At 31.7% G+C, this 13,720-nt stretch overlaps 1 protein-coding gene across 1 annotated transcript; it reads right to left on the minus strand.

The window, feature by feature from the left end:
- Positions 1 to 8,000: 8,000 nt before the first annotated feature.
- LOC115997216 (gibberellin-regulated protein 6-like) lies at positions 8,001 to 11,073 on the minus strand. The gene is made up of 3 exons (XM_031236727.1): positions 10,882 to 11,073; positions 10,381 to 10,414; positions 8,001 to 8,520 (listed from the first exon to the last, which is right to left on the minus strand). The coding sequence occupies exons 1-3, from the start codon at positions 10,978 to 10,980 to the stop codon at positions 8,339 to 8,341; spliced, it is 315 nt and encodes a 104-aa protein (XP_031092587.1). The 5' UTR covers positions 10,981 to 11,073; the 3' UTR covers positions 8,001 to 8,338.
- Between the last annotated feature and the right edge of the window lie 2,647 nt (positions 11,074 to 13,720).

The raw sequence follows: 13,720 nt of genomic DNA on the forward strand, positions 1-13,720 counted from the left end.
ATATATATATATATATATATATATATATATATATATATCACACACACACACACACACACACACACATTAGATATTAGATATTATATATTTAAAAAAAAAAAGAAAAAAAGAAAGAGGTTTGAATTGGCCGTTCTAACCGGAACAACCGGTTCATGAATCGGAACCGGAACCATAATATAAGATTCCGGTTTACAATTTTGTGGAACTATGAACCGCCGGTTCGAAATCGGAACCGAACTGTGGTCACAGCTAACACTCGAGCTTGTGTGTCGAGCTCTCAATGAAAGCACCAATGATGGATTTAATTAACACGGGTGATCCGAATTAACAAACCCAATGAATAAAGGATTAGACAAGTAAATGAATAATATTACGAAAAAACAAAGACTTTGTGTATCACGGAGATAATCTTGTATTAATGCATTGTAATGCTCTTACAATTGTTACATGTTGTCTTAACAAGACAAAGGACTAGGCTTTTATATTAGCCAGTCTCCAAACCGCCCCAGCGAAAAAAGGGGGTAGTTTTAACAAACTTGGACTGCGTCCGGCCGAGCACCCCCTCGGCACCCTAGTTGAGCACCCCTTGGCACCTAGCCGAGCACCACCCGGACTCGAACGAGCACCCGCCTGAGGTGCTGGGCAGCAGGCCAAGGCCGAGGCCCAAGCAGGGGCTCGGACTGGGCCACTCGGGTAGAGCACGGGGCTCTATCTCTGTATCTCAGGGCCCCGTGTCCAACCACGTCACTCTTGACCCGCACCTCCGGATCGGTTTGCTCCGGTCCAATTTCTAATATATCCATCAGTTTTACTAGTTTGAGCCAGTCAACTATGGACAATCTAGGTTGGTGGTAAGTTTCACATATAGTGCCGCACATTTGAAAAATGGTTACATGCTTTCCCGTAAATTAAAGAATGTATACACTTTTTTCTCAAAAATAAAATAAAATAATATAATACATAATGTATTATAATCATAATTAATTAATGAATATTATGTACTTTCAATATAATTAATGAACACATAAATTGTAATACGTTATAAACGAATATAACATCTGAAATAAGAAATTAAAGATTAGTAACTCTATAAAGAATGAGGCTTATTTTGATCAAAAGTTCTGATTGAGACTTACATTCATGACCAAAAGTTCTGATTGAGACTTATATTTAGTGTTTATAATTACCAAATGAAAATGAAGTCAATAAAAACTACTTATTTTGATTAAAAGAAAAATAATTTATTTTGGAGAAAAACGTCTTTCAAGATATTTAATTACTTATAAGACATTTTACTTTTTTTTTTTTTTTGTAAATTCATCGGGTCTTTTTCCGTCCGTTTAACGGTCCGGGTCCACCCGTGTTTGCTCCGAGAGGCACAAGAGCTAGCCTAGGGGAAATAGTCACTTGTGGGAATTGAACTCGAGTTCTTCCAAAATTTTTACTTACAAAAAGAACTCACTTGTCACTTGAGCTACCCCATTGGATTATATAGACATATTACTAATTTCATTTGTCTAATTATTATTTGAGTTTTACTGGGTTGATTGTGTTAAAATATGGATCATGTAGGGCCAAGACAAACAATAAAATGTGTGCCAACTTAACCTACACCTCAAAAGATTTAATTTAATTTTTTAAAGTTTAGAGTTATTACATTTATCACTCCACAATTAAAAGATGAAATAAGCCGGATCATTCAATAAAAATTGACCCAACTTACGATCCAAAAAATTAAAAATTAAAAATTAAATTGTGTTTTTACAATTTGTTCAATTCAGAGTTTTTATATTTTATCAATGTTTTACGGAGTATTAAATTTGATAGATAGTATAAACCATGATACAATAGTTAGCGGTCCAAACATCTGTGTGGACCACGGTCTAAAAACGACGTTAATTTGCGTAAATTTATTTTAATGCGACCTGCTGCAATAAATATTCCACGGTCTAAAAACGACGTAATTTTGCGTAAATTTATTTTAACGCGACCTGCTGCAATAAATATTTTTAAACGCATAATGTACATTATTTTAACACATAAAGTATATTATTCTAACATATAATGTACATTATCTTACCCCAAAAATTTCATTATTTTAGCTCATAAAATTCAAAGACATTGTTTTGGATTGTGGTCCATACAACTATGTGAACCGTGTCCACACAATAATTTTCCAACATAATATTAGTTGTTATACAGTGGACTATGGTCCATAATGCTATGTGGACCATGGTCGTTGAATGAAACTTTAGTAAAATCAAAATGATACTTTAGTGTTGCTATAATGAAATTAGTGTGTGAGAAATGATACTATAGTATAATTAAAATGATACAGTATAGTGCTCATTCAATAACATGATTGTCAAATGTTATTGTCAAACTAAAAAACAGAGCTCATTCAACAACGTGATTGTCAAATGAAACTATAGTATAATGAAAGTTGTATTTTTAGTGGTGATAGAAAACAAGAGTATCGTCCTCAAGGAATGACTTAATTGGAGAGTAAGTAATGAGGGGTTAAGCACGGGTTCATACAGTGTTTGGAAGCTAATCCAAAGTTTGTGCCTTTTCGCACCCTTCAGGAATAGGAGTCGCGGTGGGACTCATGGTGTGAGTCCCACCGTGAGTCTCAATAATCAGAAACTGATCATTGAGACTCACGCTGGCACTCACGGTGTGAGTGTCAGCGTGAGTTCCAATGATCAGTTTCTGATCAGCATACTCACGCTGAGACTCACACCTTGAGTCTCAGCGTGAGTCTCCTGATCAGAAACTCTGCTGAGGACTCACGCTGACACTCAAGGTGTGAGTGTGAGTGTGAGTTCTTCTAGTTGACCTTCACGCTATCGTTTTGTTCCTTCGTTCCCCGGTGTGCCCTCGGGTGTTTTCCTTGTGCTTTAAATCTTCATTTTCTCCTAAGATTAGCATCTTTTCATGCTTGCTTGCTTATTACTCAATCTTTTCTTCCTTCAAACAAAATATATCAAATTAAACATTATTCCAAATTCCTTTACATAACGTTTGAATAAAAAGCAAGAATAAATGAGCACAAATATAAGGCTATTTCATGACATATCATATAATTAAAATGATACTTTAGTATACGTTATAATGCAACTAGTGTATGTGAAAAATTAAACTAAAATCCAGAGTCATACAATAACATATATTGTCAAATGAACCTAGAATGTAATTAAAATTAATATTACTATAATTAAATTAGTGTGTGTGGAAATGAAACTACAAAATAAAGCTCATGCAATAATATATATTGTCAAATAAAATTGTAGTAGAATTAAAATGATACTTTGATAATACTATAATGAAACTAGTGTATGTGACAAATGAAACTAAAAAAAAATAGAAATATTGTCAAATCAAACTGAAGTATAATTAGAATGATACTTAGGGTGTGTTTGGAAAGCAGGAAAATGATTTCTGAAAAATGTTTTCTGGAAAATGATTCATTTTTCAGAAAATAGTTTCATTTCATGTGTTTGGTTGCTTTTTGGAAAACTGTCTTTGTGTGTTTAGTTCATTTTCTCAAAAATGAGTAAAATTGTATAATTATATATTTTTATTATTTTATTTAATATATAAAAATATATAAAATAATATTATTTATTATTAAAAATAGAATGACAAAAAAAAAACGTCTCTGCTCTTGTTTTCGGAAATCATTTTCCGGATTCTCAAACCCCTTAAAGGTAAGCGTTTGTTTAAAGAATAACTGATCACCACATGAGCTACTGGATTATATGATACTGAAATGTAGCACAAGTTTTCCAAAAAGTGAAAGATGATTATGAGATGATCCAAATTATAAACAATGCTTTTCAATTTGAAAAGGATGAGGTGGCAAGTAGATAATATGTGAGAACATGAAAGCACAAATTGCATTTAGATATGGCTTGTGCGTATTTATAAAACCAAGGTGCAAGTTCATAAAACAAGAGGAGATCTGCCAGAGCGGGAGAGGGGTCGCACGGAAAAAGTTTCCTTAAAATAACTTTCAAACTTTTTGTTCGGAAGTTGCTTTTCAGAAAAAAAGGGATTATTTTTCATGGTCAACGAATATCATTCTCCGTTGACCGCACTTTTCGGAAGTTGCTAAACATCGAAAGCCCCAAAAATGATTTTGAAAAATTATTTTTGGGTTCTCAAAGACAATTTATATCGTGGACCAAGGTGCACAATGCTCGTCGTTTTGATAATTTTAATTAGCGGTTTTTTTTTTTTGGAAATCACGTGGTTTCGGCCAGTATGTGTATTTGTGTTAATATTATGTGTATTCTTTGAAGGTATTCTGTGTATTGTAGATTCTATGTATTCATGTTAGGGGTACTTAACCATAGGTTGTGACGTGTTTTGTGTACTCGAATGTTAGGAGGATGATTTCTGTGTAGTTGTGTCAATATTCTGTGTATTCCCTCAAGTCATTCTGTGTATTCTAGACAAAGATTTTGTATATTCATGTTAGTGGTATTTAAAAACATGGGGTGATGTGTTTGTGTATTTTGGTGTTTTCATTTTCTGTGTATTGTTTGAAGGCATTCTGTGTATTGTAGACTACAATTATGTTTATTCATGTAAGGGGTACTTAAACATAGGTTGTGACGTGTTTTGTGTATGCGAATGTGTGTATTCCCTCAAGTCATTTTGTGTATTCTAGACAAAGATTCTGTGTATTCTCTGAAGTCATTCGCGTCCACCGTACACTAACATTTGAAACGACGTCGTTTCGGATCAGGATCCACAGTGCACTTTGGACCCTGGTCCACGATGTAACAATTGGTTCCCAAACACACCCTTACTTCATGAACCACATTGTTACCTGGACCATGGCCCACATTAAAATTTACCACATAATATATAGCAGGCCGAATCTAATAATAAGAATCTTAACCTAACTTGCTCAGGCCCATAACCCAGAAATTGCAAGATTATTACGGGCGGGGAGGGGTTATAATGTTGGAAAATGCTGAGAGTGAGATTTGAACCCACACCCTTTCGGACAAAAACCTTAATCCGGCGCCTTAGACCAGCTCAGCCATCTCAACATACTGTTAAATTCTTTATATTGCTAGGTTATCTCGAAACGCTAAACTTGCCAATATGCAGATATAGAAGTTGTATCTGCAAATTAGAAGAGAGAAAATATATTTATAATTCTGCGTTTAATTTCACATTTTCACTGTAAAAAAAAAAACATTTTATCTTAGGGACAATTTTAGGTTTAATCTAAAATATTTTGTTTTTGTTATTATTCATATGTGTTATTATCTATCACCTCTGTCCCATTTTACCAGTCCTATTTACTATTCATTGGTCAAACCAACTCCTTCTTTGCTTATTTTCTTTAGTAATTTTTTATTATTTTTAAATTTAATTTTTTTTGTTTAGTACTTTTAATGTAGTTTCTAAATATATAAATTTTATATATTAATGCTAAACTTAATAATATGAAAAATTGGATTAAAAAATTACTTCAGTCAAGCCTCGTTAAACGAACCAGACAACCATTTTGGGACGGAGATAGTAATAGTTAGTTACTTTTGCTTAGTTTTTAGAGAGGATTTATACATTGTATGTACTTTCTCATTAATGGTTGAATGAGAATCTCTAGCAGTTTTTCTTCTTTATTCTGAATTTCAGTTTTTACCTTTTTCTCTATTCTATTACGTGCTTCCGAATTGAAGATCAACTACAGAAAAACCGTGTTAATATACAACATGTTATCAATACGAGGTTTCTAATTTATCTCTCGGGTGAACGGTAATTCTCTTGAACCTTAATTACACTGTTTTAGAGCTGTCTAATGTGATATTACGTGCGTTGCATGCTTTGTTTTAGAATGCTATGCTGTTCAATTTATTGCCTAATTGCATAATTTATTGAATAATCAATTGCATACTCTATTTCCGAGCGGTGTTCTGCATTCAATATATAGATTTATATTCGTGTATAACATACAACGTCGGTTATTTATTTAACCGACGTCGTATGTTTTTATTTTATTTTTTTTTATTCGTGTATAACATACAACGTCGGTTATTTATTTAACCGACGTCGTATGTTTTTTTTTTTTATTTTTTTATTCGTGTATGACATACGACGTCGATTATTTAAATAACCGACGTCGTATGATATTTTCATTTTTTTATTTTTTTATTCGTGAATTACAACGTCGGTTGTGTATAAACAACCGACGTTATATAGTTTTCAAAATTTTATTTCACTTTTAAAGTCGTTTTTTTTTTAAACCGACGTTATATGTCCGACGTTATATGTTGTTTCTGTAGTAGTGTTTTTTTCATATTTATAGCGAATAATATTTTTCGCGAATTTGAAGTATGATTTTTTTCTATATATTCATTTTTTGCAAGATGGGAGTTTAGTCAAGCCATTAATAAAGAGTAATAATGAAATTGCATCATCAATTAACATGTAATCGCAAGGTATTTTAGACAGAACAACTCATTTTCAAGTCGCTCATGATACGAGTGGTAAGTTTTGATATTATGGAATAAAATTATGTTTTCATAGAGTTGTTATAATCGTAATTATTTTAGAAGCAAATCGATTATTCATTTTTGTAAGGCAAATTTTCTATGTATTATGCTTTATATTTTGAATTTTTTTACATGATTAGAATTACTTTTCAAAAATGTTATGTAACTTAGTACGTTTTTTTATGTAGGTAACAAAAGAATCCTAAAGAAAAGGTTTTTTTTTTTTTTTTTTGTACACGCATGCAAAAGGATGTCGAATGTCAATTACCAATGTATCCAACTATATAGTTAAGTGGCAAATGGTATATATCGATAGGTAAAACTGATTTTTTTTTATTCAAATAGTACTAACACATTTATAGTTTTAGTAAAGGGAGTTTATTAAAATTTACAAGCACATCAAATGTTGTGACAAGAAATCAATTACATACACAGTCAAGCAGAAGTTGTCTATACAACTCTCCCAGCATAACTGGGTCCAAGAGAAATCAAATATGTACATTAATATATTCACAATTATGTAATTCGATCTTAGTATATATTTTTAACTATGTTTCAAACTGATATAAACCGTGCAATAGAGTTAGATACTAAAACATGTTCACAAGCAATACTCATTCCAAGGAATTTATCTCAAGATTTCGCGCCCGACTCAGCGAGCAGTATAGTGGGAGATGTTCACACTCCAAAGTTTCTCAATAGGTTGCGAGCATCTGGAATTCCAAACCATGCATTAACATTGAATGTTAGATCACCTATAATGTTGTTGCGAAATATAGATCATTCATTAGGCTTGTGAAATGGTATGAGATTGATTATTACAAGATTGTTCGAGCATGTTATTGAGGCCAAAATAATTACTGGTGACAATGCTGGTAGTTCGGTCTTGATACCTAGAATGTCTATGACTTCATCAGATACAAGATTGCCTTTCAAATTCCAAAGGAAATAGTTCTCATTAATGTTGTCATATGCCATGACAATAAATAAAAGTCAATGACAAACACTATCTCATCATGTTGGATTGCCATTGAAGAAACCAGTGTCTGTACACAGTCAATTGTATGTGGCTGCGTCTAGAGTTAGCAATCCTACGGGTCTAAAAATTCTAATTTGCAAGGATCTGAATAAGAATTGTACTTCAACAACGAATGTTAGTTGTTTAGCATGAAGTTTTTTAATAATTTGTAAATAAAATGATAATTTTCAATGTCAATGTTTTTGTTGTTGGTCTTGCAATATCCTATGATAAACTATTACGGTGTTATATTTGTAGTTTATTATCACAATGCACAATCGTTTTGTACATTACAATAAAATAAGATTACAAATTAAAATATAATTTTTAAACCGTGCATCGCACGGGTACAATGCTAGTTAAAATTAAAGTCAAGTAAATAAAAATATTGTAACAACTAATTAAACCAACAAATTAACAATAAAAAACTAGATGTAACAATATTATAATAAATCTGGAACTAAAAATAAATTTTCTAACAAAACATATCAAATTAATTAAGTAAGACCAAAAGTTGGTCCAACACAACATCAGCTCTCATCTTGGGTATTACAAATTATTTCTACCCAAAAGGAGCCATACAATACAATTAACACAAGTGATTATGGGTCACAGAACCAATGACCGGATAACAATAATAATTAAAACAAAAGAAGAACAAAAAGGAACTAGGAAAACAGATATCCAAGCAAAGTAAACTGCAACTATAATTGCATGCACCAAACTAATTGGGGGAAATCAATTATTAATTAATGGATTATTATGGAGTGATTAAGTAATTAAGAAAGTAATAGTAGTTGGATGATTAGGGGCATTTGGGTCCTCCTTCCTTGGTCTTCCAGTTGTTGTAGCAAGGGCAAACCCCCTTGTTGCCATAGAAACCAGGGGGAACACAAAGGCACTTCTTGCAACACTTCTGGCAAAAGAACATGCATGGCTTGTGGTATTGTGTCTGGCTACATCTCCTTGTGCATTGTGGCAGACACTCTGCATATATATATGTCCATTCCAAAACCAATACAATACTCAATACATGCATGGTGATTGAGATTAACGAGAACAAGAAACAATAACAGTAACACAAAGTAAAGAAGACACGATTTAATTTACGTGGTCCGACAATGTGCTTATGCCCACAAGAGTGAAACTATTCTTTTATTAATTGTGATGGTGGTACAATACCTAGGCATCTACCGTTGTATTATGGGCTAGATCCAATCTGCTCCATTCTTATATTTCTTATATGAGACAAACACAACAATGCACATGCTTAATTTTGTATATAAGTTCTACTATGCATACTCTCAAATTTTACTCTCTAACTTTGGCTGACAAACAATAATATAATATTTTTTTAATAATTTTTTTGTGTTTAATAGTATTTTTAATATAATTTTTAAATATATAAATTTTATATATTAATATTAAACTTATTATTATGAAAAATTGAATTAAAAATAACTTTAAAATTTTGTTAATTAAACCAGAGAAATAAAATGGTACAAAAAGTATAATATTTCTATTTTCTATAATAAATTCTGCCGACATTTTCACCCAATAATTCATAACGTTACCCTAAAATTCTTTGTCCAGTACAAAAATACCCTAACCATTGCTTGTACTGGAACCGAGGGCATTGTTTGTACATCTGTCCTGTACAATAGCCTATGAATCTACGATTACTCTATGTAATGTATTTTATTGTGATACATTTTTGAATATTCTATGGTGTATTTTACCGCAAATTATATGGTGGACCATGGTCCACAATGCATTGTGGACCATGATCATAACTGATACTGCAGTTGTGTTGAACGGATACTGCAGTTGTATTGAAAAGATACTGCAGTTGTGTGGAAAGGAAACTGCAGTTGCACGGAATAGAGGTCGTTCATCCGTTCAACACAACTGCAGTATCTGTTCAACACAACTGCAGTATCTGTTCAACACAGTTGCAGTATCTTTTCAACACAACTGCAGTATCCGTTCAACACAACTGCAGTTCCAGATGAATGACATGACCTCTATTCTGCACAACTGCAGTTCATTGTCAACACAACTGCGGTATCCTTTCAACACAACTACAATATCCTTTCAACACAACTGCAGTATCAACCATGACTCATGGCCCACGGTATAAGGACTGGTATTTTACATATTTAATGGTAAATTTGCACCGATCTTACAGAAATACTGTCGCATTTTAACAAATATCTAAAGCATGATCATAAAAAACACAAATATCTAAAGTTGTTTGGTTATGTTAGTTGTTTGATGTGGTCAAATGCTGCTAAATGACGGTTGTCTGAATTAGTCAACTTAGTAAATTGTGCAAGCATTTTCAATAGGCTCAAAGCTCAATACATTTTCATTTCTCGAAATGCTAAAACTGAACAACTTTTGCTATCATAATTATTAGCATTTTTTTTCTATTCTTTTTAACATACTTTTTATTATTCCTTCTAAAGATATACGAGTATTGGTTTTCACATATGATCTGATAATAATTACTTTGTTCTATTATCTATTTTAGATCTTATTATACCCATAGTTCTACTACATGTAATCCATTTTTCTATTCTTTCACTTTTACTCTTGACGTGACAATGAATGATTAGTTATATTTCATTTTGTGGGTCAAAAAAAAATGTCAACATAAATATTTTATGCAAGAAGTACAATATAGGAGTACGATGTAGGAATACAAGTAGTATTTTCCTTATTAATTTGCTAATTTTACATTTTTAATTTGTTCGTTTTACATAAATTTTAAATTGTTAAACCAAACTAGAACTTTTCACGGCATGTTAAAATAGATCATATATAAGCAATGAAAGAAATACTTACGTGTGGGGTTTAAGCTTCCAGGACCATAGCCTGACTGAAATACCCAAAAGAACAAAAAAACAAAAAAAAAAAAAACAAAACAAAACAAAACTCTTTTCAGAACATGAAAATGTAATTTAACATCATATACGGTATTTCGAGTATGGTGATTTGTCTTAAACATTTAAATTAATCATATTTGGTCTTTCGACTTTCAAATTTAATTATTTGTGGTTAAAGTTAATCACTTCCTTCAACTTTTGAAATTTAACCGGTCGTAGTCCTCTTGAAAGGATCATGCATGACTAGTTAAAATTTAATAATTGAAGGACAATCGGTGATTAACTTAGAGCACAGATTGTAACAATTTATAAGTCGAAAGATCACGGATGATCAATTTGAAAGTTTAGGACTAAACGCGATAAAATCACTATACTTAAAGAATCTCATATGGTGCTCAATGAAAATAATTAAAAAAAAAAAAAGAATTGAAGTGGAAAGTGAGAAGAGAAAGGCACTTACACCACCATTGTGGTTCCTGGTCTTTGAAGCCAGAATAGTGGCAGAAAGCATGGATATAACAAGGATCACAAATACCACCATTGAAGCAAGCTTAGCCATGGCTATTTCTTGCTATATATGTATATAGAGAGAGAGAGAAAGAGAGAGAGAGGACAGCTTTGAGTGTTTGTGTAGAAAGGTTTGATGGGGAGTGCAAGGGAGATTGCACTATAAATAGACCTCTTTGATGTTCTGTGTATAGTCCCTTTTTCTTTTTGTTTGAATTGTTTATTTATTTCTAATTTTGTTTTGAAGATTCTTAGATTTGATCCAAGTTTTTGGGCTTTATTCCACCAAGCATCAGTAGAATTGCATGTGAGCTTTATTTGGCTTTTATTCTCTTTTTAAAATATATATTCCTTCTCAGTTCTCATATATCATGGGTTACTCCAACCTTGCATGAGATTCTCGATAATATTCATTTCAACAGCAACCACAATGATGATTTTTAAATTTTCTTAACAAATGTAAATTGTAATTTATACCCATGCCAAAAGTAGATGTATTAAGAAATTACTCCATCCGTCCCTAACTGTTTGTCACATTTGTTTTTTGCACGGGTTTTAATGCAACATAACAAATGTTACTAACTTTTCAAGTAGGTGTCATTTGTACAAAGTACAATTGTATTTACCTCATTTTTTAGAATAATACTTACCTCATTAGTTGTCTAGAAATTTGAAAAAGTCAAAAAAGTAAATTGAGAAATGTAAAATGATAGTTATGTTCAATTTTGGAAAGAAGACATTATTTTGGAACAAACTAAAGAGGAAAGTAAACAGGTAAAATGAAGCGGGGGAATATTAATCATTACTATTATTATTGTTGTTATTTTGATACATTAGGTTTCCAGTTTAAGCCAACTAATCTTAAGCCTCTAAAACTCTTGTCCAAGAATTGCTGGAGGAGGTAATTCTCGAATTATCTCGTCAATTGCTAGAACCATCCCCATGTTTGTATATTCTGTGCACAATAAATCTTAATGATTGATCAAGGTCTCTTATTAACTCCCAAGTTTCTAATGGGCATTTAAACCCCACACTAGTGACAGAGTCATAATATAACTAGGGCAAGATCAACGTTAAAATAAATTTAATATTTTATTATAAACTATAAAATACTAAATTAAAAAATTTATTCAAATACAACACACATTACCAATCAAATATATAATGTACATGCATTTAGTCATGAAAAACGATTTTCTACCATTATTTATAGAGTTAATTCCATTTTTGGTCCTAGATTTATAGGTGGTAGTCCACTTTTAGTCATGTTTTATTAAAGCATCCATATTTGGTCCTAGTATTATTGTGGCATGATCATTTTTGGTCCTCCTTCAACAAAATCGTTAAAATGACGTTAAATACAATGACATTTTGATCTTTTTTTTACAAAGTAAGTTAATCCGCTATATTTTTATTTTTACTTTTTTGAAAAAAAATTCTTATTTGAAGATTGAAATGCTCTTGCATTTATGAGAATTTTAACAATTTTGTTGATAAAGGACAAAAAATGGTCATGCCACAATAATACTAGGACCAAAATGGGATGTTTTGAAAAAAAAAAGACTAAAAGTGGAATGACGCCTATAAATCTAGGACCAAAAATGGAATTAACTCATTATTTACATGATATGTTATAGTCTTATAGAAGCTTTGTTTAAAACTAAGGGTGTGCGTGCTTGGTTGGCGGGTTTAGTTAGAGTATCAAACTTGTTATTGTTTGGTTGACATGTTTTTATAACACTACTATGGGTTTTGATTACCTATTAATTGCAAAGCGCATTCTCTAATAAAATAAGGGTTTCATTTTTCTTTCTCCTCAGCTTCCCAACTATTAATAATCATTTCCATTCTACCCTACTACCAAACATGTAAAATACTTTTTACTAAAAATCATTACCATTATCATTACTAAGTATTTGATACTTATTCCGATTATGATTCGCATGTGCGAACCAAACGCATACACCCTAAATCTTCTACAAGTTTTTCAATTAAAATAATTTGAATTGAATATGCACTCCAAACTTTCGGACTATCTCGATCTGCTAGATGCTTCTTCGAAGCTAGCTTAGGGCTTCTTCTTCTTTTTATTTTAAGTGCTTTTCCATAACTTAACTACGAAAACATATTTAGCATTTTAGCATTTTAGCATTATTAACAGTTGAATATTAATTATACTAATTACACACAATTTAGATTAGTCATACAAATAGTATAATTGCATGCAATCAAATTTCCTGTTGTCAATGTATAATAACATTTTACAAATTAATGCGTTTGTGTTAAAAAAAAAAAAAACCTTTGAAGTAAAAATTGTATTTGAATACTTAAGGTGTGTTTGGAAAGCAGAAAAATGAGTCATTTTTCAGAAAATAAATTCATTTTTTGTGTTTGGATGTATTCTAGAAAACTGTCTTTGTGTGTTTGATTCATTTTTTGGAAAATGAGTAGAATTGTATAATTATATATTTTTATTATTTTATTTAAAATATTAAGATATTTGTAATAATATAAAAATAATATTTTAAAGTAAATAAAATAAAAACCTTCCCGCTGGAAACCTGCTCTAGTTTCCCACCCGAGAAACCTGCTCTAGTTTCCACAACGGAAACCAGAGCAGGGCTTTGGTTTCCGACGATGCAGTATCAATTTCCCTTGGTGGAAAATGACTTCCACCCATTTTAGGTGGAAGTCATTTTCTGCCAATTTGGACTCATTTTTCCCAGTCAGAAAATGACTGAATTTTCCAAGTGTAGCGAAACATGAAAACCCAGAAAATGACACACCCTTAA

This window comes from Ipomoea triloba, chromosome 11 (genome assembly GCF_003576645.1).
Source record: "Ipomoea triloba cultivar NCNSP0323 chromosome 11, ASM357664v1".
Taxonomy (NCBI): Eukaryota; Viridiplantae; Streptophyta; class Magnoliopsida; order Solanales; family Convolvulaceae; genus Ipomoea; species Ipomoea triloba.